Source organism: Pagrus major, chromosome 5, assembly GCF_040436345.1.
Source record: "Pagrus major chromosome 5, Pma_NU_1.0".
In the NCBI taxonomy this organism is placed as follows: domain Eukaryota; kingdom Metazoa; phylum Chordata; class Actinopteri; order Spariformes; family Sparidae; genus Pagrus; species Pagrus major.
The window spans coordinates 18,695,397-18,722,855 of NC_133219.1; the positions used below are offsets into that span (position 1 = coordinate 18,695,397).

At 40.1% G+C, this 27,459-nt stretch overlaps 1 protein-coding gene across 1 annotated transcript in view; it reads right to left on the reverse strand.

Annotated features, from left to right (window-relative positions):
- adamts3 (ADAM metallopeptidase with thrombospondin type 1 motif, 3) overlaps positions 1-24,932 on the reverse strand; it is a 128,726-nt gene extending 103,794 nt beyond the window's left edge. The window contains exons 1-3 of the mRNA XM_073466912.1: positions 24,668-24,932; positions 24,227-24,248; positions 16,441-16,880 (exon numbers count right to left, since the gene is read on the reverse strand). Of these exons, the coding sequence (XP_073323013.1) occupies positions 16,441-16,880; positions 24,227-24,248; positions 24,668-24,730 (525 nt within the window). The 5' untranslated portion in view covers positions 24,731-24,932. The remainder of the gene's footprint in view (positions 1-16,440; positions 16,881-24,226; positions 24,249-24,667) is intronic.
- Between the last annotated feature and the right edge of the window lie 2,527 nt (positions 24,933-27,459).

Here is a 27,459-nt window from a genome sequence, read left to right on the forward strand (position 1 = left end):
TTCAGAAGTTAATAATCTCAGATATTAATAATGTTAACAAAAACCTTGAGAATCAAGCCTTCAATAGATCAGTTATGATCAGTAAAGCTGAAGCATGTCTCTCACAATAAAATTAATCCCTCACACACATCATGAATTAGGCTGCTGGCCTACCCGAAGCGCCGCTTTGGGCTTCTGAGGCTGTGCAGGCAAACGGACGGATGGATAATTGGATAAAATTCTTGAATCCATCCAGTGTTGCTGTTAAATACTGAGACTTTTTGGGAACGGAGGAGCTGAAAATGCCACCTTCTTGTTAAGGCTTGACAGAGGCAAACTGTGAGGAGTCATGGTCTAGCTTTAAAACACCAACGTCATGCAATAGTCCACATAATGAGAATGAGAGCTCACATTTTATATTGATCAAAGCTGCTTCACAGCATGACGCACAACTGGGAACTGCTTAGTCGATATCAAAGATCTTTCTATGTATAAAACAACAAGGAACACTGTCTGCACTTTCATTGAAAGATGCTATTATTTAAAAAAAGACACATTTTTTGTGCAAGTCTTGGGGGCGATTACTGGGCCAGCACAGCTAAGCTCTAATCAATTCAGTCAATACTGTTTTTTTTTTAAATATTTAAACCTTTTTTTTTTTGTCTAACAAAACACAGAAAACAGCTCATTAAATCCCGCTTTGCTTCATGTAAGGCCATAAAAAACAGAACAATGTCTTATATGCATGTAAAACAGTCTGAGCGTGCCAGGCGTTTCAGTAATCTGTGTCAACCAAAGGAAGTGCTGAGCTCCAACTAATTTGAATGAATGGAGACATAAGCAATTAGACACAGCTGTCCTGAAATTAAATTTTCACGTATCCTTAAAGCAGAGATATGATTAACATTCTCAAACACTCGGAGGAGAAAAAGCTTAGACACACATTTCAGCTTATTGCAAATTGTGTCTTCTTCCAGGCCAGGATGAGCTGAAAATCAATTGGAGTATTCATGACATGATCATGGATCCCGATAAAAAACACCCAGGATAAGTTGGCTGCAGTAAATTTCCATAGGGATAATTGTGAAACGGGATAATCGGTAAATATTCTTCCATGAGTGACCTTGTCATGCCATAAGATGCGTATCACATCTGTGATACAATCAAACTATTTGTTTGTTAACAAGATGTAAGAAAAAGTGATTCCAGTATCTTTTAGTGTCAATTTCAGAGATAAGGGCCCATTGTCATGATTATCGGGATGATATCGTAAAATCGCAATTATTTTGGTCTTGATACTTGTGACATGAAATTCTCATATTGTCCGATATAGACATGACATCATCTGACAATACCTAGCCCCCCAATGTTTTACCCTATCCTGCGCCAATGCTTACATCATTACCACTGGTAGGGTAAAAAGGTAGAATTTGGTCTGAGGCAGTGCCAGAGGGAAGTATATGTTGTTGCGTAAAGGAATTAAGATTTAGCATATTAGTATTGGATTGGATTGGAAAGTCCTTATTGTCTCCAAGCGGCAATTTTGTTTGCAACAGTAGAATAAAGCTCTAAGAGTACATCAGTCCTTTGTTTAGTGCAAAGGCAATTAGTCCTACAGCGTTTTTGGAAACCCACCAGCTAATGGAACAAATGATCTCAAGTATCTGTTTGATTTGAACCTCCAAGGGAAAGTATACCTCCTCCCTGATGGCAGGAGTCCAAACTCTGCATGGAGAGGGTGATGACGGTCTGCCAGAATGGCCTTGGACCTCTGAGCAGCTCTGACTTTATAAAAATGACCCAGATCATTAAAATTCACTGCTAATGGTTTTTTGGCAAACATTTCAGCATGGTCAATATAGTTAACCATGCTGAGGTTACCAAACCAACAGATCATTGTTCAAGTTGAAAATAACTCGATAAAAGATGAATACAACATTTTTAAGATCAATATGTCGACGTTAAATACCTCAACTTTCTCAAATGAAACCGTCTCCGATTGGCCTTTTTGCAGATGGAGTCAGTGTTGGCGTCAAAAGTCACATGCAATGGGTATTTGATCTGACTTGTCCTGCACTAAATGTATTAAAGAAGCTTTTAAATCATTTTATGGGAACATTTAATAAGGCTGTGTTCACTACAGACTGATATTTGCCCAGTTCAGTGGAGGACTCAGGATGTTGGAGGGGCAGGGGTGAAAAAAAAGGGCACGACTGTATGTGGTGGGGCACCAGGGCACAGAAAGGGCACTGGAGGGCACCCTGGAGAGTATTTTTTCATTTTTTTCTGCCATAGGAGCATCCAAGAGGGCACTTTGGCAGCGTTTTTTTCGAACATGGGTTTTTGTGGTTTTGTGACTCATAATAACCAACATTTGGAGAAAATTTCATTACAGACCTTATTATGTTACATATTGTCTCTAGAGGGGAGCTGATCACAGCAAATTGTCAAAGTGACATTGCCTCCATGATACAGTTAGTATTGAATAATAGTATTAGTTGTGGCCTTTGGAGGGATACACAGGACCCTTTCTGAACAAAAGGACATGAGACTGCATCGATCAGCCACAACATAAAAGCCACCGACAGGCGAAGTCAATAACCTGGTAATCTTGTTTCAGTGGTGTCAGTCAAGGGGTTGGATATATAGGCAGTGAATGAACAGTTCGATGTTAAAGGAAAAATGGGCAATCGTAACAAACGTTAATGTGTTTGAATTATCAGAAAAACCTTTTCAGACTGAGTGTTTAAATGCAAAACAACTTCTTTTTGGCGTCATTGTTGCTCCCACATTCCGACATGACGCACATGAACACACAGAAAACAAATGAATTCCAAACTTGGGAAGAGCCGAGGAGCACGTGAATGCAATCCAAAAAAGTGGTCAAAGGAAAGACAATTGGCGAACCGGCAACACCAGGTTGCACTATGGGAAGAAGGCAAGCCAGCAGAGGCAGTGTGATGCTCCTGGCAATGCTCTGCTGGGAAACCTTAGGTCCTGGCATTTTTGGATGTTACTTTGACATGTACTACCTCAACATTGTTACAGTCAGTAACAATGGTATTCTTTAGTGGCACTGGCTTCCTTCAGCAGGATAATGCATGCTGCCACACTGTTGTTCAGGAATAGTTTGAAGAACATGACAAAAAGTTCAAGATGTGGATGTGCTTGAAGTCCAATCTATGGAGGCCCTGGTTCACAGCTTACAGAACTTGAAGGATGTGCTGCTAATGTCAGGGTGCAAGATACCACAGAAAACCTTAGAGGGTTTTGTGGAGTCCGTGCCCCGATGGTTTGGAGCTGTTTTGATGGTACGAGGGGGACCTACACAATATTAGGACGGTAGTATTAATGTTGTGGCTGATCAGCTGTGGGCCACCGTGAGTTAATTTTCAGATTTGGTTATTTGTGAAAATAATATCTCGATAGTTTTTGCTTCTTTAGTCATCAGGCTGATACTGCTGTGTTTGGAGTGATCATATACAGACAGTATTGACCACAATATTGACGATCAATAAGAAATGCCTTGTCCAGTTTGGCTCTTATGCTCTTTGTAACAGTGAAGCAGGAAATCAAAGGTCAAGAGTGGCATCGACACAGTCCGGTGTGTATCTTTATCTCAGCATTTTTCATTATTTATGTGTAAGCTGCTGTTAAAGACAAAAAATCTAAACAATAAAGAGAAGAAATACATGAAAGAAGTGTAGAATCGAATGAGAGTCTTTGCACAGTCAGTTTCTCTCTAACACACACATGCAAAGACACATCTTTATAAAGATGGAGGCTGGATGAATAATTGAAGGACGTCCTTCAGCGATTATTTCACCTAGAATCACATAATGTAATTATCTATAAATAAGAGAACTGAGCAGTGTGATTAGTACTGTCGCTTCACAGTTAGAACGATTGAGTGGCTCACAGGAAGAGACAAATCAAGTGAACAATCCATCCAGATAAAATGTGATGAGCCTGCCCCCCACCAGCAGGATATCAGAAGAACTGTGAGTAGGAGAGCCACTCATATTTAAAACAGCATGGTTTAAAAGTAGAGTTGTACACTTGAAACTGCAACAATGCCTCTTTTCTTTCATTTATGAGTCCAAAATCCACAGGGAGCACAGTTTTGGAGCTCAACACATTTTTAAATACATTTTCAGGGCATATAATCACTCATATAACCACTCAGGACAGTTCTCTGTGCATTTAAACTATTTGTGGTTGAGTTCCAGACAACAAGAAAGAGAAACTGTTGCTGGGAGCTACAGTGTAAGATATCATTTCAGTCAAAATACTGGATGAAAATATGTATGAAAACATTTTTGACAAAAGTGGCAAAGCTGTTTCTAAAGTTTTTAACAGCTTGACACTTTTATTCTTGTTTTATTTATTATGTCATGTATGTATGATTAGCGCCTCGGGGGAAAACAGAGGAAAAAATACAATACAAAGAGTTTTTCTCATGGGTTATCATGAAAGTTTTATCTCCAGGGCTCCAAATGTATTCAAATAAAAACATAACCTGTAATAACCGGAGATAAGTGCTTACAACTGGTGACAAGGCGTCTCAGCTAAAATGGTAAATGAGCTGAGCGGCTGAAGCACTTCACAATTTGGCTCTCATTCACCTGTCGACAGACCGCTGGCAGCGAGCAAGACGGGGTTCACTGTGAGGTGTGCCATATTGTATCGTTCACAATATCGGTGTAGTTTTTAATATCATAAAAAAACATCATATTGTGATGACAGTCTTACGCACGGCGACAATAAGCACGGCTGAAAGATTGTGTGTAGCTTTGAACTTCTACTGGAAAATGTGCTTTTTGGTTTTGTAAGCTTCAACACAAAATATGAAGAAGACTATTTAGTTTTACATCAATAAATGCAAGTTTGCTCAGACAAAACCTCACACCCAGGCTTTCAAGAAGGAATTGGAGTGTTATATTAAAACAATAACCTCTACAAAGAACAGGAAAGCAGCAAGAAACTGTGCAACAGTGTTTCTATTTGAATATTTTCATAAATTATTATATTTACATTAACCCCTGGCATGTTGTTTTTGTAACTATTTCATATTCTTTGTCCTATTTACATTGTTTTAATTATGAATATAACATTTATTATCTTTCACTATTTATTTATTTATTTATCTATCCTTTATTTGCCTGTACAGTTGATTTCACAGTTATATGGTTTGATTGTACTTAATTGTTTTTCTTTTAGAAGCGATGAAATGAAGATTTTTTTTTTTAAAGGATGGCTGAAAGTGAAAGTAACATTGCTATCAGCTCCACGGTGGAGGAGCGACTTTGGTAGTGTGAAAGAGGTGTGGTTTTAAAAGATCAGTTGTCCAAAAAAACAAAAGTATTTCACCACCTCTCGCAGGAGTTAATTAAGTACGAGAAGAGCTCACCAACTATTGCGTCTAAATCAAAAATATTTTTCATAGTTTTGTCATATGGTCAAGAATATCGTTATAGCCAATATACCCTAAACTATCAGGATATCATTTTAGGACCATATCACCCTCCTTTAGTTCAGCGTCTTGCTCGAGGACACATGTGGACAGGAGGAGCCATATATTGAACCACCAACCCTGTGATCAATGAGATGTCTCCCAAAGTCACCTCTAAAGAGATGCCTCAGCAAATAAAGCTTTGTTTCAAAAGGTCATAAGCAAAAAGGTTGGGAACCACTGGACATATGGATCAATTGGACAATGAAAACAATCATACATTGCAGCTTCAAAGTGATCGAACCCACAAAGGTAAAGGTCATGTTGTGTCAAGGTTGTAAAAATCAGACTTATTGCACTGAACAAAAGAAGATACTCTGCATAACCTCAAACTAGTCTGTTTTTCCAGTGATGAAAGCCTTAATTAAATCTGCTGAATATCAGCGAGATCAGCTTGAGGTGAACTGATGTGTGGAGCAAAGCATGCATGTGATAATCCCAACAAACCAGCATGTACAGTATTCACGCATCACGTCACCCTCATCCAAACTACTTTAAAATTATCTTCCAGGAATCTCTTTCACAAACAAAAAACATCAGGAAAATCCTTCGCCAGCTGGAAATGATGTCTCTGGGAGGGCATGTTTGTTAGATAAAATGCCTTGTGGATGATTATTTGGCAACAGTCCCATAATTAGCGTAAAAAAAAAGTGTAGAGCAACAACTGGCTTTAAAAACACTTTCACATTACGTCAAACCTGGCTACCATCTCGAGTTTGGCTCCACAGCAGAGTGGTTTCTGATGGCACATTTTTTGCCACCCAGTTGTCGGTGTTGTCCAATATCAGGGGGAGACAATGGCAGGTGTCTGACAGAGACTTTAAACACAACCCTCAAAAAAGGGATCAAGAGTGCTGTGTTCCATCAGTTTAATATCCCCAACATCAGCCTCAGCCAAGCAGACAGCACTCGTCTGCCAAAGAAAACATATGGGATTCAGCTGAAGGGCTCCAGTTTTTCAAAAACAGTCTCTTTCAGTCTAAACTTCTTAAGGAGGTCGGTATGAACGTGCTTTCGTTTAAAAAAAAAAAAAAAAAAAAGCTGAGGTACTGCAAGGATGAAAAAAAGGTCTGAATTCAGCCAGGACACTGCCACCTTTCACCCTCGGTGTTGTTCAAAGGTGTGTTTGCTTTCAAAAATGTGAGCAAACCTTCGTCATCATTACCTGCCATTTTCATCCCCAGGCCTTTAAAGAAACTTTAAGGGGAAAAAACACACAAGTTAATTTCTTGTGATTTGCAGGGACTAAAAGTCTTGGTGGCGAAGTCTGAACTATTTTGGAGAATGCTTAACAATTTGCAAAAATATTAAACAAGTCTACTTAATCATCATCATCTTATCCATATCCCCAATACATTTAGATTTTTCAGCATGTTTATGTTTGAACCTCAGATGTATTTAAGCAGATTTTGTTAAAATAAAATGAAATATTAGAAAGTCAACAACGTTTGCTGATAATAAACTGAAATTTAAGAGTTTTTGGTTAAAGTGCAGGGCAGGCTGCACTTTGAGAAACAATATCAGAATTTATTTCAGCCGAGTCTTTTTGTGCTGCTCCAGCAAACAGAGCAAACATTTACAGATGGCTTTGAGGAGGCGGTGAGGAGTCCGTGCTTGACTTAAAATAAAACCTCTCGCTGGTGAAAGGCTCCCAATGTCTGTCTGTAACGACAACAGAAAATGTGGGCTCCTCTTATGTTAATATAGGTCATGATTAAAAATGCTTCAACATATAAATATCAATAAAAGCACCCCTGCAGTACACACTGAGCTGAACTCTCGACTGCTGAGGAGAGATCTTGGAAGAAACAGCTTGGCTTTGCACAGCCTCCCCTCCTGTACCTCAAACCATATACCCAAACAGCTCTGGGGTCAAGCCTCTGCAACAAGCCTTGGCTAAGTCAACAAGAAACATTAAGAACTATTAGTGAATAAAACTCTTGTGCCCAACTACAGTTCACTGCAAAGAGGAACTGGCTCACTTTCTTTTTCTAATCAAATAGGATATTTTCTTTGCTTTTTTTTCCCCCTCCACGGCAGCTCCAGATATGTCAAGAGCTGTGCACGTCCAGAATGCTCTTTTATGTCTCCAAGGCCAAAAGTTTAGGCCACTGAACACACGTAGCTCTAAGCAAAACATTAGCATATCTTATTTGCTCATTTTGTCACTCTTCATGAATCTCAGCGTTGTAAACGTTTCCTCCAAGGCGAGGGGATCAGGAGAGCGTTTCAGCTAAAATGTCCTCCATCATGCAGGCTTTTGCTCTGAAAGGACACTAACTGGTGCATTACCCATCAGGCCTGCAGAGTGTTTACAATTGCGAGACTCACATGCCACAGACACAGCAGTGCCTCAGCCTTTTTGGCTGGTAGAGCTGATTATGCAACATGACACACATTAAGAGGTGTCCAAGTTTGACAGAGCCGCTGGCGAGGTAAAGGTTAATATCAACAGTCGGTGCTGCTCTCAGGTCAGCTCTGCCTCTGACTGTCTATATCTGTCGGTCAATCAGTTGGTCCGTCTGCCAAGGCCTGCTCACACAAAAAAAAAAAAAAAAATATCTCCTTCATGCGACTCGGGATAAGAGGAGGGTTTTGTTCCAGCTGTCCTGCCTCATGGAAACTAATGAGTGGGGCTGAAGCAGTATTTCATTGTTGCTTTAAGGCATTTCCAGGCAGCTTACAGTTTGTTTGTCAAGATGAAATAAAAGCTGCTATTCTTGGTCTGATTTTTTTTTTTCCCCTCTCACACGTGACCCAGATCTGATGATCCGCAATCGACTGAAATCAGAAAAACCTGCTTGCCGTATTCTATTTGAACACTCAAGTCACAATCTGTCAGCGATGCAGTGACAATAAGAAGGGATTTCACTTTTTACTTTTCTTTTTAAATCCCTGCATATTTCCCTACATAATACAGCTGTAGCTGTGTTGATAGTCCCCTGATAGTCGCACCTTTATATTACATTAGCACACATGCAACAGCTCTCAATTAAGACAATACAGCGTGCATCGCAGCTTTACTTCTTTCAAACAATTCCTGTTGTGGGTCATATAATTTCGCAGCCCAGTCACCAGGATAAAATGTTGGCAGTTAACATTTCTGCAAACCACTGATGCGTTTGTGCGTGTCATTGGCTACCATATTGGTGTGTCTATAATACCTGTCATATCACATCCACATTACATGTCCAGGCCCCGACTTCCGTTATCAGGAGCTGAAGGGGAAGGTGGTGGAGTTACAGGCGAGAAACCTGAGAAGCCAGTGACCACAGTTCAAGACTGCGTTTCAACATTTGTAAGCGTGAATCCACATGATGTGTTTTTAAAGGAGACATAAGGGGGGTTTTAAACCTAACCACACAACACCACAGCACTGTCACAAGATAAAATGAAAAATGAACGCATCACATTAAATGGTTGGCAGCTATTTATTAGCTTGTTCACACACTCACATCGTTGTACAGATGTTAAGACTCCACTGGGGCATGTATGGATAAGCCTTTTTTCAGGGTACGTCAATTTATATCTGTGTAAAGTGAAACTGTATTATACATTTATTGGAAATCAATTAAGAAACGGTTTGTATGAAACTCTGACGAAGGTTCAGACTACCCTATTGCATGCTTAAGAAGGTTGTTTATTTCTCAAATATCCTGTTGTTCACTCCTGTCACACATGTTCATTCATAATCTCCCTGCTGTCACACTCTGGGGCTGTTCTTATCAGCAGGTCACATCTATCCAATAGCACAGCGACACACCTACATTGTTAGCCAATCATCTGGCTCTCCTTTTTTAATATATTCCTCTCCCTGCCTTTAATTTGTTCATGCTGCTGTTGTGCACGCCCTCCTCCTCTTCCCCATCACCATCCAATCTTCACAGATTTATCAGCTTCATTATTATCAGTCTATCAGTCGCAGCAGCGTTATCAGCCACCACCATCACCAGTGTCTGGACTCCATGGGGGGAATTATCTTGCTGCTGCTCAGGGCAGACATCCCTCAATTACAAAATCTCCCAGTAGAGTCTAATTGCCAAGGGCTTTATGTCAACACTTAACGATCCCATATCATATGTCATTAAAAAACAATTATTTTCTTCATTCATTTGTTTCTCATGATTGAAATATATGTAGGAGCATGGAGGTTCATTCTTGACCCCTTGTGACAAATTAATTTCAACCTAAAGGTCGGGGAGATGTAAATATATATAACGTGTTGGGAATATGTGATTTTGGCTGATTCAGTGAGTTAAATACCTGACAAATCAAGTGACTTCATCATCACATTGATGCAAAAATGTTGTACAATAAGAGATATTAAAGGTATAACAAAATCTCTACCCGTTTATAAATCTATGTCATGGACCCAACACATGCTCGTTTGCCAGTGACTTCCGAAACAGCCTGACCCTTGGAGCGTACCAGGAACAGCAAACCAGACCTTCATTGTACATTCACAGTTTGGTTAGGTGTAGGCAAGAACACTGCTTGGTTAGGTTTAGGGAAACATCATGGTTTGGGATAAAATAACTACATTACTTTTATAACTTCAGTTACGAACGTACCTACGTTGAGTGCGTGACTTCAGTTGTGTAACGCAGGTGACGTAACTTGACTACATTACTTAGTTAAAATAACTCACAATTTGCTTTCACTCTCACACTGGACATGAACAGTGGTCTCCTGGGTGAAAGTTGTGTCTTTGTCTTGCCTTTGCCTTGAATTCCTCCTTTGCTGCTGTAATGATTACTACAGCCACTAGAGGTTGCCGCCTAACAAGAAATGTAGATATGGGTCATTTTTTTGATAAGGACGGGCTGCTCACGTAACCAAACCCTGGTTCTACTGTGTAAAAAGTGCCCTTTAAATATAAATGAGTTGTTCATCTAAGAGAACACATTAGTCTATTTAAGTAAAGCCGAGCAAGCATTAAGGTGAAAGCATTACAAGAATAACAATATAAAGACATGCTTGCAGCTCAGATTGGTTCCACTTAGGCACAGAGGTGCTTTGAGCTAAATGTTAACATGCTGATGTTTAGCAGTACATTTACCATGTTTACCATCATATTTTAGCAAGTAAGCACTAAGTATCCGATAGCTGCCAAGACCATTCACTCAAATTCTCAAACCTCAACCTCATGGTGGAGTTTTAAGCTTATTCCTACTCTGCAAGTGTTTCATTTCAACACGGCTGGTGTCAGACATGTGTTTCATCCCAGAGGACATATTAAGACTCATCCACAACAATAAAGCAGCACCGGCTCTGCATCAGAGTAAAAACAAAACTCAATCTCACTAGTGGCTTAACATGTTTGAATGTTTGCCTCTGAACACTGTTTATTTTAAATCAATGTTTGAATGTTTTCAGGCCTGGGGCTATATTACGGTTCATGCCATTTATAACAGCATGAGGGAGTTATGTATCCCAAATCAGATTATTAAATTCATACTCCTCAATCATCTCCCCTGCCCGGCGTAGCTGGATAAGAAACAGACACAGAGATTATGTCCTCAGTCCTAAAGTCCAAAAATACATCAGACATGAGAAGCTTCCCCTCTTTGCCTTTCAGGGTAACGACTCTTCAATAAAATATCTGCAGTATGTGAACCATTAAGGTTGCAACAAGGGAACCCTGTGAGCGCATGAGGAGAGGCCAGACATGGGCTTTGAGACATGTTGGGGGAGGAGGAGGATGGGAATGATACAGTACACATCCACTTCAGACATCTCGAGGTCAGTCGCATTCCTTCGTTGTTTTGCTCTGATGCTTTTTTTTGCAGCATGCTTTATGTTTCATCCACGTGAAAAAGAAACAAGACTCACGTGACCAACCATCCCTCCGACTGTTAACGATGGACGTACTGTACTCGTAAAGCTATCGTCCTTTCACAACAAACCTCCGTGCAGACCAGCTGTGTCCAGGATCAAACACTGTCATTATATCCCCTAAACGGAAGCAAATTCCTTCACTGAGCCACATATTTCCAAAAACAGTGACAAAGTTGAAAAGACAGTTCATGTTTTAAAGATTTACAGTAGCTCGTATGTCTGCTCTTTGATCTTTACTCAGAAAATACAGAAGATAGTAACAGGCTTTTTTTTTTTCTTTTTTTCTGGATCTTTATCAGTCTAATCAATCTTCATAAAGCTCCAAAGAGTTTGTGAACCACACAAGGCTGCAGTGTTTCACTCAGTAGGAAAATCATGCTTCACTTTCAGCCAAGACACCAGAGTTTCTTCTTTTCATGCATACGTCAGAGATAATTTAAAGGACGCCATTAGAAAGAACATGCATCCATATGCATCAGAATTATTTTTGTAATCACAAGATTAAGTTTGTTATTTGTCTTATTTATTTTTTTTTTTTTTTGTTAAAAGCGCCTCAATTTTCTTGACCATGTCAATCTGGACTGGACACCAGCACCGTCTAGAACTCTCTCAGAGAGTTACATAAATGTGAACATGTAAACAACGTAGGACTGCTTAATACAGCTGCTGATTAGATTGAGTCAAAAGATAAATATAAATATATGTATCGAGATATTCAATTCTCCTTTCTTAGTTATTGAGGTCAACGACAAACTTCCAGCATTCTTCAAAGTCTTATTTTCAGGTCCAGCTGCTGAATACCCAAAAGTATAGAGGCAGCACACACACAAATCTTCAGGAAAGCGTTGACTGAGAATAAAACACAGTAGCCAATCTCATATTTAGGATTACAAGAGGCTCCCTCCCAAAAAGTCAGACTTAACATTCAAAGCCTTAACTTTGGCAACAAGTTGGAAAATGATTCAAGTCTTGTATCAAAATTCTTATCACCAAACATTGGAGTGAACGTGACAAATCAATGTGCTAATGTGCTGACATTCTACACCTGTTTGAACGTGACCTCTTTTCCGACCCTGACAGATTAACTTCTGCTCCAGACATTAGACGTCAAGAGGCAGAAAACAGAGCTGAGCACTGGTATACTTCATCCGCCTTTAGCAGAAAAAAACCCTTGTTTCTCTGACATGCATGCAACATGAAGGCTGTCTCCCACACAGGCCGGCAAGGATTACCCTAACTTCACCCCCACGCTGCTGCTGAAGCAGAGGAAGTATCTGCCTCATAAGCATTTAGCAGTCAGCCTGCCTGCCTGCCTGCCTCCTCCAGTAAATTCTTCCAGACAGCAGCCTGGCTATAATTAAGAAACAGTAAAACACACACCTAGCGAGGGGCTAGGGCTACCACTTGAGATCAAAGACCACTGGCCCTCAACAACAAGCTTTTTCATCAGCAACCACTGGTTTGGTGAGTGTTTGATCTCCAGTTATGCAGTCCTGCAAACTTTGCATTTAGGCTGCAGACAGATCATCATGTTCAGCATTACAGCAACCAGAAGACCAAACAGTAAAGGTTCAGAATGTAGTACATCGAGAATAATATGGTACTTTTTCTGGTTTTCACTGATGTTTATCCAAAAATATCGGCGGAGACAAAACCCAGTTTTATGTCCTGATTTGTACCTTTTCGGTCATTTTTACTGATTTTACGCATGTCCCCGAACATCTTAAATTTGTTTGTGGTTTCTATTGTAACACAACACTGATCTTGACATTAAAAGAAATCCTTTTATGATGTTGACAGTTCATGTATCATGTCCAGAAATACCATGTAGAGAAAAATGTTAACCTGGTCTTACATCCCTGAGCATCGTATGGTCCCGTTTGTTTTCACAGATTTCAACCAAACACAGCAGACTTCTCTAAAGAGCAGATCACTGTTAAATGATTATTACCCAGATTTTATGAACCAGCATATCCAATATGTGTTGTTTCTTGCCCATAACAGGGCAAAAATATGAGTATTCGAGCTGCAAAATGCAACAACTTTTAAGTTCAGACTGGTATTATTGAGTGCTTTTTGTCAGATTTGAGTATTCTTTCAAAAAATAGAACGACCACTGACAGGTTGGTTCACTGTAGTATAGCACCATGCGGTGCTGCAGCAGCAGACTTTTCAAATCAGCATTACACTGAGCAAAGTGACTGACCCTTTGATGGCTGTTGGCGTCTTTAAAGTGACATCCTGCCACGACAGTATTTACGAAGCAAAACTCTCACATCCTGTGTGGCCCCCTCTCAGGCCAGAATCTCCTGCGAGATTCAACTATAAATGTCTTAGAGGGACTGAATCTGCCCAAGTGATGAAGTGCTTCCTCCTGCTCCAATCGAAGGAAATGGCCAAATCCTGCAGCTCAGAGGAGGGATTTAAAGGTCAGACTGGTATTATCTTTGAGGACATGTGCTTGACATTGCCATTGTATTTACTTTGTTTATTTTTAGAGATTATATTTGGGAGTTCACACAAGAGACACTGCAGTTGCTCAGTTTAGAAAGAATAGAGGTGTTTTGATATTCTGTCAGTTCACTGTCAGCGGCTCTGACATTCAAATATCACTGCATAATAAAACATAAAGAGTGAATTCTGCTTGAATTAATGAAAATATATCTAGTGATATGAACATATTGTCCCATGAGCATCTTAACTAACAAGCTCGCTTACAACAGAGTTTGAAAAGGAGGTGGCTCACAGCGGTACAAGCATCCCAAAGAGCCACCAGCAGGACTGTCAGGATTTCCAGTGCGCCTGATGGACAGCCAGACTATGTGACTATGTGTGAATCATTGGATACTGTCTCTACTTTTTGTGTGTCGCACAAACAAAGAACTTAAAGCGCTGACAGATTAAAGCAGGCAGGCGATAGTGGGAGGGTAAGTGTCACGTATTGCATGTAGTGGGAATGCAGTTTATGTAGGCCATTTACCGCCCAGAAAACCTGATATGGAGAAGGCAGAAAAGAGAAGCTTGTGAGAATTGTGAGAATTGTGTTGAGCAAAATGACAAAAATGAGCTGATTTCATTTTCTTGAATGTGGAAACTTTAGTGTTTCCCACACATATATTTTACTTGGGCGGTCCGCCCAGGTATATTAATGGCTGCCCAAGTATATTTGTCCGAACCCTTTGAGCATTTTATACTTTTTACAGCCATTCTGTGGAAAACACTGAACTTGCTGTTATTCTTAATAGCACACTGACTATCTTTAAAATTTGGACTTTAGGCTGGAAAGACCAAGAATGACCATAAAAAATGCCAACTAGCATTCTGGGAAACTGCGATGGCTATTTTAGGTGACATTTCATTGACCAAATGATTCATCTACTGAGGAAGCATGAGGTCATAATTGAAGATGAAGATGTTTACCAGGAAGTGTAAGAGCCTGTTTCAAGGAATCCTTAAAAACAGGAAAATGGTCATTTACCATGTTAGTCATCTCTCACTTGGACTTTTATATCTATTGTCAGGAGCTCTTATTTCAGTCTGATTACTGGAAGATTTTAGCCTGAACCTGTGAGAAAATACTGTGCATTGTTTGTCTGATGGTAAACTCACATTTTATGCAAAACCCAAAACAATAGCTGTCAGCTTTTTGCTTGTGAATCAACCTGATAGTCTTCCGGGGAAGACATGGTAAGGTCTGGCAGGTATAATGGTAGTTCTGTGTGTTATTGAATGTCATTAGTTTTGCAGGCATTTGGTCAAAGAAGTAGCACCGTATGAAATGTCAGACAAACTAAACATTTTGCCCAGCTACTGGGGCTGGATGAAAAGTCAGAGGTTTAGAGGAATGTATCAGAATTCACCCTGCAGGGAACATTAATTTGTGTATCAAATTTAAGGGCAATCCATCAAATTGCTGCAGAGACGTTTCACTCAAACCCAAAAATGTTGACTTGCTGGTGGTGGATGAGGAAATGAGGGCCACCAAAGTCAGTAGGATTCATCGTCTGGGAAGCGTGGATGTCTGCTCAAAATCTGTGTTTTGTGTTTTTGTTTTGTTTGTGTTATGTTTCACTGTATAAGTGATGAATTTGTCCTGCAGTAGTCGCAACATTAAGAGTCATCCTCAGTGAACCATGAATTGGTGCACAAAAGCATTGCTGTCACGGCAATTCATCAAACTGACAGTCATGTCATTTACCGGAGCGTCACCACCAGTGTGGCGACGAAAACAGAAAGGGGCTATATTTTATCATGATAAACTCTGTAAGTCGAGATGAGTCTGAAACACAATGAGGATGCATTTTGATTGCTGAAGTTATGTTAGCTATTGTGTTTGCGTTATAAATGGAATAAAACAAAGTGCTCAGTAATCTAATTAAGGCTTCCCTTTGAAATGTGCCAACTTGCAGAATTATTAGTCCATTCACCAAGCAATCAATGATCAATCAATCAATCAATGATTGCCAATTCCCAACTCATGTTGCAGTGCAAGATAAATTCACTTGAGTGGTATCTGGCTACAGACCGGTCTTGTTAGGATAAATCATCAGTTCTTACACCAGGTTTATCTTTTTAACATGGTGAATCTTTGCTCTGTCTTTAAAGACTTAAGGGTTTCAGCCTAGAACTTCCTTTGAAGTTCTTTGTTTTTGGCTAACCAAGTATTTTCCTTGAATGCAAAGATGTTTCGTTGGCCTAGTCTGAGAGATTTTGGCCCAGGTCATTCCCCAATTACTGCTCAAGTGTTTTATGAGGGGTGATGGGGAGGATAGGATTGCAGACTTTTGTGGAGCACAAAGGAAACTCATGTTTTATGTTGGGAAGAGGTTCGGGGGGAAAATCCGTTGGGTTTGTGGCTGCAATGGTTGGCCACTCACCCGTGACAAACTTCTGTACAAAAAGCTATTCCCTCTGCCCGCCTGAAGAATATCTCCAAGAACAATGTGCTGTAAAAATGCCCTGAGTGCTGACGTAAAGAAAGGCTAAACTCAGGAGTTATGGACATCTTAAATCCATTTGTGTCAGTTGATAAGGTCATGGCACTTTTGTAATGAAGAAACAGGGTTTGAGGGGGTGGGGGACTGTGAGCTTTATGGATGAGAAGGACTTACCAGTCCGTCACAGTTGTTAATGGCAACCGCGGCCCCGGGGACGTCTGTGATGTCACCAATAAAGGTGCAGTCCGTCTTTAGCAGCTCACGGCGCAGTATCCTCTCCGTTGCAGTGGTGGATTCAGTCTGGTTGGCGCCTGCGCTGGCATCATCACCAGTGCTGTTGCTGACATTCCCGAAGCCTTCGACCTCATCATGCCACTCCACCATTGCACCCGGCGCCACCAACTTGTTGTTTGGGTGCAAACGGAGGTGGAACTCCTTCCCAAAGGCGGTGATGTTGAAGAAAAGTTTCTGTTCAGAATCACCAGAGGAAAACGCCTCCCTCTTGACGCGCTGCTTGTGAGTGGCGGAGAGGAGGTGCGACAGGTAGTGTCCATGGGAGTCGGTGCTGAAGGGAGTGACGAGGCCGTACTCCTTCAGGCGACTCCTCAGCTGATCTGTAAAACAACACAATGACAATGAGAGCTTTTTTTTTTCTCAAGGCAGAAGGAACGAGAAATAGCAACAACACACTCCTGCATGTTTGTAAAATAAGTGCCAAAACTTTTCAGTCTCTTTTTCAGACCAAACTTTATTGTGATATGAAGAGGATACAATGCTGTGAACTCTGTGGCTCCATGCAGCAAAGACCTACAGGGTTGTGTTTGTAATGTGTTGTGCTGTGAAAACACACTCTCTCTCACACACACATAACAAGTTTCCAAGTCAGAGGTAAGATGATACCAGAATATAAAGCTTCGATACAATACTAGAATAACACTCCAAACCAAATCCAAAGGTAAGCACAATGCTACACACCACAATGAATTGTATTTGAATTAGCCAGTACAGTGGACCTTGGACAGCTCTTAAGCAAAAGTTTAGCCCTTACTGTCACCCTGCGCCTCAGGAAAGATCCTACGTTGGTCTTTAACATAAATGTAGAAGCTGTGACTCTCATAGCCTTGTTCGCATGATGTTCTTACAGACGGGTACGACCATAATCTCACCAAGACTCGTGCCAGTGTCTCTATCAAACCATGATGCTTTTAGATCCGACAATACAACTACAGGCTTAGTTAAAGAGCAGAGAAGTCTTCCCTCCAGATGTTCTTGATAAGTTGTTGTTGCCCTAAACATGTCCAAAATACATACCCAGCACAAAAAATATGCATCCTTTACTGGATGGTGATCAATATTATCTTGGCATAGTGCTTCATTTGCCCTCAGGCGCTTGTTCACTGGCTAATTTGTGGTCAGCTCAATTGTACAAGGAAATCTGTGGGCCTTGAAACACTCTCAGTTTAAAGGAAATTTCCACCCAGGCTTAGTTTGCTTTTCCAAATGTGTGCAACGGCAGACACATTCAAGATCTTTGGGTTGAGTTTTGGTTGGGAAAAAATGTAACATGAATATCGAAACCTAGTAATTATCTTGTAGGTTTTGACTAGAAGACATTTTAACAGGTGTCAATGGTGAAACTCAAATTACATGGCTGAGGAAATTACATGCTTTACAAATCATAGTGTGCATGCTCTGGACAAATGTGATTTAAAAGAAAACAAGCTTTTGAGAAAGAGCACGCAGTTATTAATCAGCCATTTTGATGATGATGACAATGATACCAACGCAACACATTTAGCTGTGAGGGATGAAAGTATCCTGATGACGTTTCTCTGAAACTTTGAAAATTTTTGTCATAAGACCAAAACCAAAGCAAACTGCAGGCACGTGTCTGTTTTTAACATACAAAGGCCTTTTTTAAGAGGGCAAATTCCTCGCAGTTACATCCAGTTAACTTTACTCTTTCTGCAAACATGAGTGACACAGAGTTATTTGTTTGATACTAGTATATGAAAAGGTTGTGCAGGACATGTGCAGGACTGATTTAAGTTTGGACTGTGGCATTGCATATTTCCCCAGAGTTTGCTTTTTGCAAGAAAGCTGGTGGGACAAATCTTTAAGGGGTGAAAATGTTAAAGAGTCAAATGGGTCGAAGAGGAGTCTAGAATTAGAGACGTTCATTAGTTAGTGTTTTCAGAGTTGGGTTTCACTGCTTAATCCTCAAGAGGCCCTAGGGCCAATCTCAAGAACCATTTCTGCCAGAGCAGATTTCTGTGTTCTACTGATTTTATCAGACCAGCATTTTGATCTTTTCTCGAAGCTACTGAAAATTTCAAATATATCGTCATTCAAGAGTTAAGATGAGTCCGATTTTCATGAAAGCAAACCAAGTTTTGATAGGCCTATATATATGGTGGAATGCATGTACTTTTTGTAATTTATCTCTCTAAATGCGTAGTCGATTTTATCGCTAGTGGCGAGGTCTGCCTTTCCCATACTGGACTAAGATTTCCTACTTAAGCATGAGGAAGTGATTATTCTATGTGATCCAGCACAATTTCATCACAGATTACATCTTAAATGATCACAATCTTTACACCGAGTCAGAGGTGTATTAAGTTACTTGCGACAGCTGATGCTTCACATTAAAAGCATTCAACTGGTAAAACACACAGTGGCTTTTATTGTGAAGCAACCACAGGAAATGCAATATGTTTGTCACTGTGGTTGGCACAGGCAGCAATTGTTCATCAATAATGAATTGATTACAAAAGGTAATTAAATCAGGTGATCATTCAAAAGAATTGCAAAGTAGAACTGGAACAAGAGAGAGCAGCCACATTGAACAATTGCTTGCTGCACACCTCCAACTCCTCAGCAAGGTAACCAACTTTACCGTGTCCTGGCGCAAAATGACTGCACCATGGGCAGCAATAAATCAGATCATATTAGCAATCATTTTTGACCAACTTTTTATTGACAGCATTGTGACTTTGTTGGGCTGCTCTGTAAACTAAAGGAGTGTTTGTTGTACAGTATTTAACCACCCTTGCTATTACCATGGTAATCACAAGTTTCGCCAAATCAGCTGGAACTGAAATATTTTCACGATTACAAGTTTAACCCCACAACAGTCATTACAGTACATCTGATTCAAATGTTGCTAAATCCTGATTTGTGCATTGAATTAGATGACATCACGTTTTTCACTTCAGCCTCGCCCAGGTTATACAAGCTAAAGAGGAGCACAGACAAACACATGACTCCTGGATCCTTTCATGAGAAATAAGGAAAACTGATCTGACTTTGGAAGATAACTGTGTTCATGAAGAAGCTCACTGCTCTAAAGAGACTCAGAAACTACTGATTGAAAAAATATTATTTCAGGGCCTTTAAATTCTCTTTTATCCAGTAATCCATCAAAGCAAGGCCTAGCAAGTATAATGGGATTAGATAAAATTTAAAGAAACTATCTGATTGAAGTGTTTCTAGACAGCCTTACATTTAAAGGAGCATCGACTTTGAATAGGCCGTCAAGGCTTGGCTTTGCTCTAGAGGTACTATGTAATATTTACTGAACTGAGCTGCAAATGTTGAACCTTGGATTGGAATCCATTTATTTTGGAAGAAGGATAAAAGCTTACTCTCAAAGGAGTACAATTGGTCTGACAAACTGAAAAACCCAGAAGTTGGAGGTTTACAAGGTTACATTTAGAACGTGACACTGTTCGCAAAAGAGGCACAATTGCTCACAAGTTGGAGTGAAAGATAAAATATATTCAATGATTGGCGAGGCCAGACAGCACTTAGAGTCAACACATTATATTATTCTAAAAGATCATCTACTCATTCACTGTGTCACCCAAAAAGAAAAAAAGAAAAAGGATTTGGCACTTCAGTGCTACAGTTACATGCACTTAGAGTACCTCTCATTGTTTCTGAGTCTATTCAAAATGATACATTCTGTCAAAGTGAAATGGCAAGGCCAGAAAATGTGGAAAGTGTTTGACTCCCTCAATGACATCCACAGTTACAGAGGTAAAATTCCATCTAACATCAATTTAATCCAAATATGAAACACTAAGGACACATTGCTGCAGCTTATTAACATAAATTGTTGAAAGGGCTAAGGGTAAGGTTGGGGTTGTTCAGTTTTTACCCTGCGAACGATTCAATTCGAGGACACACTGAATAGTTAGACAATTGATTTTTGTTTTATCTAATCTGGACATTTCAAACCTTTCTGTCTTGATCTTTGAGGATCAAACGCCAGTGAAAGTGTCTGAATAAAATACTGAACTAGAAGGAACATCTGCAATTTAAAATAAAACGGTTTTTTTTGCCGCCACATATCTCTACTTTCATGAAGTAAACATCTGATTGTCGCAAACCCTCAGAAGCATCAGATAGAGATGACAGGAGTGAGTTCTATCCATCTCTGCCACAGTTATCAGTCCCGTCAGTTCATTTTTATGGTTTGCTTTGTTTGTTGTCAAAGAGATTTCGGCCATAGGCCAAGGTATATATGTAATTACTTTGTGGTGAAGGCGGCGCCACCATGTGGTCATTAATAAAGCACATAAGCTCGTGACTTTTGAACTAAGAGGTGTAGATATAAAACCCTCTCCTGGATTGTTTGATTCGAGACAAATCTTGATGTAAAAACATGACCAATTCTTGCCTGAACCAATTCTGTGCCATTTATCTTCATACAACCTTCACCTACTCTGGCAACCATTTCCCAGTGAGTAATCCCATAACTCATTGCAGAGGTTGCTTATCTGACATGAACTGCTATTTCTCCTATATATACTGTAAAATGTTGATGATATGACCACACACGCAGTCCGAGCAATCCTGCATAATTTGATGAAATTCCATCTATAGATGAAGAAGAAGATGTTTTAAATAATGAATTAATTCTAATTTAAGCTTTATATTCCCTGACATTAATTCATTTAGTCGGGCGATTCTCTATTTCTATATGTATTCTCATGCAAATTTGGATCTGGTTTTTCTCTTGTATTTCTTTCCTCTTTTGTCTTTCTTGTATTATTATTTTTTTGTCAAATATCAACTTCACAGCTGAAATAGCGTGAGCTGCATGATTAAATTCATTGCAGTGTCTGACGGCTCGTTTAGCAGAGCTAGTGTGGAAGAAGTATAAATGGGATTCTTAAGCACAGCGCTCCGGTCTATTTTCTGCTACCGTGAGTGGACAAATTGCTCTCTCTGCTTCTGCTCTGATGGATTTGTCCATCTGCATGACTGCTGTACTACAAAATGGCAGCTCTCCAAAGACACACTTTGATTCTTCGGTTCTTTGATTGTGAGGGTCTAACACTGAATCCTGACATTTATTGTAGAGGCTTACTCGCTGGGAGAGCTGATGTTATCAAACCAGCAAAAATTGTATCTGCCTCTGTCTATCTCTGTGCAACATCCGTTTCGCCAGGTGTCCACAGCGAGATAAAAAACAAACCCATGAATGCAAAGTCACAATACAAATCACCAGTAGCTGTTTTAAAGTTCAACAAAATAAATATATATACATATCGATAGATGGACTGATGTGCAGATTTTGTCCTACAAAGGCTGAGCGATCTGCAGTGTAAAGAGAGTGCTATGACTGTCACTACCACTATCAGCTAACTATGAAAAACACTGCATTCACCTCACCCATGCATGATGACAACCTTTCACTCAATAATCTGAATCTGCAAAGTTACTAGTAACTAAATTTATCAAATAAATGTAGTGGAGTGAAAATATAATAGGAGCAGAAAATGGAAATACTCAAGTAAAGTTCCTCAAAAGTGTACTTAAGTACAGTACTTGAGTAAATTGTAGTTAGTTACATTCCAGCACGGGTTATTCTAAACTTTGACGATTTAATTTTTACTGCAAATGTATAAATATAAGTTATTGTTCTCCTTGACTACTAAAAAATCTGGATCCCTGAAAAAAACATATCAGTCGACCCCTAGTGTTCACACCATGATTAGCACTGACAAAGACTGATGCCTCACCTCTGCCTGACAACTTGTGAACCTGAACACACCACAGAGACTTTAGCCAGCGAGGGAAGACAAAACATACAGAGCAACACTCTTCACACAACCATCAATATGATGACACAGGCTCACCATATGCTTAAGGTGTCGGTATTCAAGGGGACTAGTCTGTACATATGTACATGTGTATGTGTTGCGTGACCAAGTCGAATAACGTAGGCGTTTACAGCTGGTCTGATTACCAATATCTGAAGGCAGCGCAAACGGGAAAGCTTGAGATACATATATCAGAACATTTTCAGACACAGCTCCTGGATTCTGAGGGCAGAATGTGTACGGTTAGCTGGATATAAGCCCAGGCGCTATCCCATCATCCAACAAGCACTTGGGTTGCACTGATGCAACACCTAAACTTAAAAGCTTGTGAACTTGAACAAACCACTTTAGCCAGCGACCAGCTGACCACCAGGATGGAAGATGGTGCTGTGCTGATGTGAGGGGAGGAAACTAGTCTGTGTTTCTACCACTCTATTATGCTACACACCTGGCCAATCGCTATAGAATAAGCATGACTGCTGAATAGTCTGATGCTGATTTCACAGCCAAAAAGGTTGCTTTAGCGGCTGTTAGATCCGACAAACACTTTGTGTGAAGAATACTTAACCCTTCAGGTTTTAATTAACGATGAGTTTAAAGGGGCACTGTGTAGTTTTGGAGAAGTAATTCAAACCCAAAATGTTATATCTAAAACATTAATGAGGTAATAATACAAACTCCGAAATATTTATCTTTACCGTAACTGAATAAACAAGCTGTTCTCAGAGGAAAATACGGTCCCCCCAACACTGTTTGAAGCTAGAAAAGTGGCAGGATCTCCTACTTTTCTCTGATCCCAGGTCAGATTCACAAGACTCTCTTAGAAGCACAAACTTTTTGTAAATTACCCTGAAGAGTCATCTTTTCACAGGGAGGTGATTGTTCATGAGATTTGTTCATTAGCATAATTAAGCCCCTCAAATTGCCACACAGGGCTTCATGCTCCCCACCAATGTAGGAATGCTTTTACCAAAAACCGATGCGAGGTGGTCAAGGTATTGTGATAGTCAGAGAAATCGATGACAGAATAATAAACAGTATCCGATGGTGCACTGTTGGGTGCAACTTGCCTGAGATCTCATGCCGTAATATGCTAATAAATCTTAATCGTAACTCTCTGTGCGACAGGTCTGTAATCTGCTTCAATTTAAGGGAAAACTAAATATAAGAAAACTGGTGAATGCAACAAGTTCTCATCCCTCATCACTTGTGGACAAAATCTGTTCATACAAGTACTTCTCACACGAGCCCTGTGGACTTCAACTCATGAAAGACGAAAACTGGGAGGTGAAAATCTCAGAGAAACCACACTAAATGGGTGAAAAGGCTGTTTTACGAGGCCGATAATGGCCAAGAAGAGCCAACAGTGGCCAACTACATGGGACGGGACGACCACAAATGCCAACCGCGGTCCGACTGGCAGCTGTCATCTTGCTGTGTGAGGGCCCTTGAGGTGTTCAGAAGATAACGGCGGGTGTAAAAGGATCCTTCGTGGACACTGTTGCAGCTCACTTGTTTCTTAACCTCAGAATGGATAACAGATGTGCAGGATTTAGAAGTGGAATTCTCTTTCCTGTATAACAAAGCCCTTGAAGCAGTTTCGCTCCTGTAATATAAGTGTGTGTGCGTGTGTGTGTGTGTGTGTTTTGGGGGAATGGTGGGGTGGTAGTAGAGGAGGGAGGTGTATTACAGAGCTCCTCACACACAAACTCCCCTCCCACTTTGATCTCAGTGCACAGGGGTTACTCTACAGAGTTTTTCTATCAGTGCCTGGAGGAAAACCCCTACCCTTTCTACCAGCTCACATCTCATTATCAACAAAGATGAACAAAAACATAAACAGGACTTACCCTCTCTATCTACTTCACCAGCCTGTAAGAGGAAAAGAAAAGCTCGTTAAATGCGGTACAAGCAAAGCCAGAAGGAAATCATACTGTGAGAGAGTCTGAGATGTCCAGCGGCAGCAACACTACCGCCCTGCAGCAGTTTACTGGAGGCTGAGCTGCTTGTAAAAAGAAAAAAAAAATAACAGAAATGCCTCTATTTCATATGTGTTATGTAACAGGCTAAACTCATGCGTGTGCAGTGTCAACATGTATCTCACAGAGGAGGCAGTGTGCGCGTTCACACAGTCAAGACGTGAAAGTTTGGAGACAGTTTTTAAAAACCTGTTGCTGTGTCGGCCCACTTTTTCCGCTTCGGGGCTGAATTCACTTCACACACAGGGGCTTCACTTTGAGAGGCGATGTTGCGCAGAGTTTTTAAAAAAATGAGGCGACACGGACACTTACCTTGTCAGCTGAAGTCAACACAAATCCTACAAGCAGTAGTGACGCTAGTGACAGGACAGCCATCACGAGTCTTAAATGATAAAGGGAAAAAATAAAAAAAAAACTTTATCCCAACGTGAGAATTAAAATAAAGAAAAAAAAAACTCTCTACGCAAGCGTGACCCGGCTCATTCAAAAAAGTGGCCAGAGTGGATGTGCGGACTGTGCCTCTGTTTGAGCTCAAAAAACAGAAGAAGCCTAAAGTAGTTCAAGTTTCATTGAAGCAGGAGTGAGGCGAGTTGCGACACTTTTGTCAGTCAGTCAGTGTTTTGCTGTTGACTGAGTTTCTAGAAAGTTTTCTTTTCTTTTTTTTTTCTTTTTTTTTTTTTTTGGTGGAGTTAGTAGTAGGACATCCCCTCTGCCGCCGGCCCGGACAGAGCTGCAGTGTGAAGCTCTTGCAACCTGGCACTTGGCTCCCCTGGCTAATAAACGGCAAAGACCAGCCCTGCGTGACGTCACGCTGCCTTTTCTTCGAGCCTGAACACATGGAGGGACGGAGGAGGAGGAGGAGGAGGAGGAGGAAGAAGAACTCCCCCCTCCTGAACCTCATCCCTGGACGGGACAGGATGAGACAGCAGGCTCAGATCCTTTACTCAAGTGAAAGTATTAACTCTGGAGTACTCCACTTCAAATAAAACGGATTCTGATTATGGCAGTGAATCAGCCTCATCAATGCTTTACAACAACACTTATTACTATTGAAGTTAGGCAAATATTACTAAACACAACATTTCACTTATCAAGAATCAGACCACAAAACAAATCAAAATCTTCCTGTGAAGCATCCATAACTTATGTGCAAACAATTAATACATTCTTGATAACACAGTATGGACATAAAGATATAGCTGTAATCATCATATATTACAAACATGTGACATTACATGTGAAAGTGTCTGCATGTGTCTTACATTTTAAGTGACAATTTGTATAATTTACGAGTATTAATCACTTTTTATTGGCCCTATGTAAGAAGACCTAAAATGAGACCTTGCCTGTCTCTCTCAGTTGCCTATGCAAGCCTCTGGACGATTTGTTGTTGTTTAACGCTGCTGGACTGTGGATTGCTTTCCGAGAGACTCAGATTTTCCGCAACAGCCCAAAAGATTTGACACAACGTACATTCTCAAGTGCCTAACCACTATCTAAAGTAACAACCAGCTTCTAGTTCCACAGAGCCCCTTTAATTTGTGAAATATCAAAAAATTATTACATCATGTGAGTTAATCCCAAGTGAAAAGACCAAAAACCTCACTTCACTATATGTGAAATGGTTTTCCACATTTGATAAACAGGTGATAGATTGACATGTACCTGTTGATTACCCTGATAATCAGATTGTCCTTTTTGTCACATCTTTATTTTCTGTGGTGGGATGTAATGAAGTACATTTACTTAAGTACGCTACAAATTAGAGGTACTCATACCTCACTTGAGCCTTTCTAATTCATGCAACTTCATACTTCTTTTCCACTTCATCTCAAGAGTCATATATTAGACTGTTTACTCCCTGACATTTGTCTGCCAGTGTCATTTTTCTACTTAATTTCCAGATTATTAATTTTCATACAATATGTGTTCAGTGATAACCACTTATCTCCAAATTTGGTGATTCTTCTTTTTCTGACAAACAGAAGGATAAAGTGTTCCTCTATGGGTTGGGAAAGTTCTCATACTTCTTAAAGAAAAGCTAAAGAAAGTATTTAAAAGCCTTCATCAGAAAGCTGAAAACAAGATGTTGAAGAAGAAGCTGACTGCACAGCGAGGCAACAAACATACGATAGTCTTATAGAATATGATGCATTGCTGTAGATGAAACTACTCAACAGGATTTTAAGCAGTTAAAATGAGCTCACCTTCAAACTTCTACAGCAGAGAAATGCAATCTACACATTAATGCAGCAGTAATAGTGATCCAAAAACTAGTAGTAGTAGTAGTAAAACACTGACAGGGAGCATTTCTCTGAGGGCTTTTGATACTTGAAGTAAATTTTCTTAGCTTAAAATTTTAAAAAGGGTCAGGAGGTATAATACCATGTTGAAAAATGTAATTAAATAGCCCCTACAGTATGTGAAGTCCAGGCATGCATGTTAGTGTGTGATAATACTGACCCCAGTGCTACTAGCAATAATAATTAATGCCTACCCTTCCTCATCTGAACACATGGTGGGACAGGAGAACAAGGAGAGGCACTCAACTTCTACAACCCAAACTGATTAGGAAACCTGAAAGAGGAACAAATACTAGTGCTGTTGATATTAAGGCAATACATATACACTATAAAATATATGTTAATCTGTATTAAATCAAATTTATATATGAATTCAAACTAAAACTACTTTCAATTTTGAAAGAAATGTGTGTTTTTGTCTGGCAGAAGTTGCTTCATAATAGCTGCATTTTACCGCTGAACGTTCCTCTCTTCTCATGTATGTGATATATTAAAATATTCCAACAACTGAATACATTTCACATGAACCATTTGTCAGAGCCGTAGACTTTCTCTCTCAGCTGACTGACACGGTCTCGAGGGTGAGAGCTGCATGTAAAATCAGGTTAGGTGGCGTAGCAATCATCTGCAATAACATGAACCGTAGTCTGTTTCATTACTGACTGCACATCATTTACTTCTTTCTTTCTGTGTCTCTCCTTCCATGTCAGGGCTCCCTCTGAGGCAGAAATGTCATGACTTTAGATTTGGGTCCAGTCAGGCATTTAAATATTAATACAGAAAGCCAGCGCGAGCAAAAAA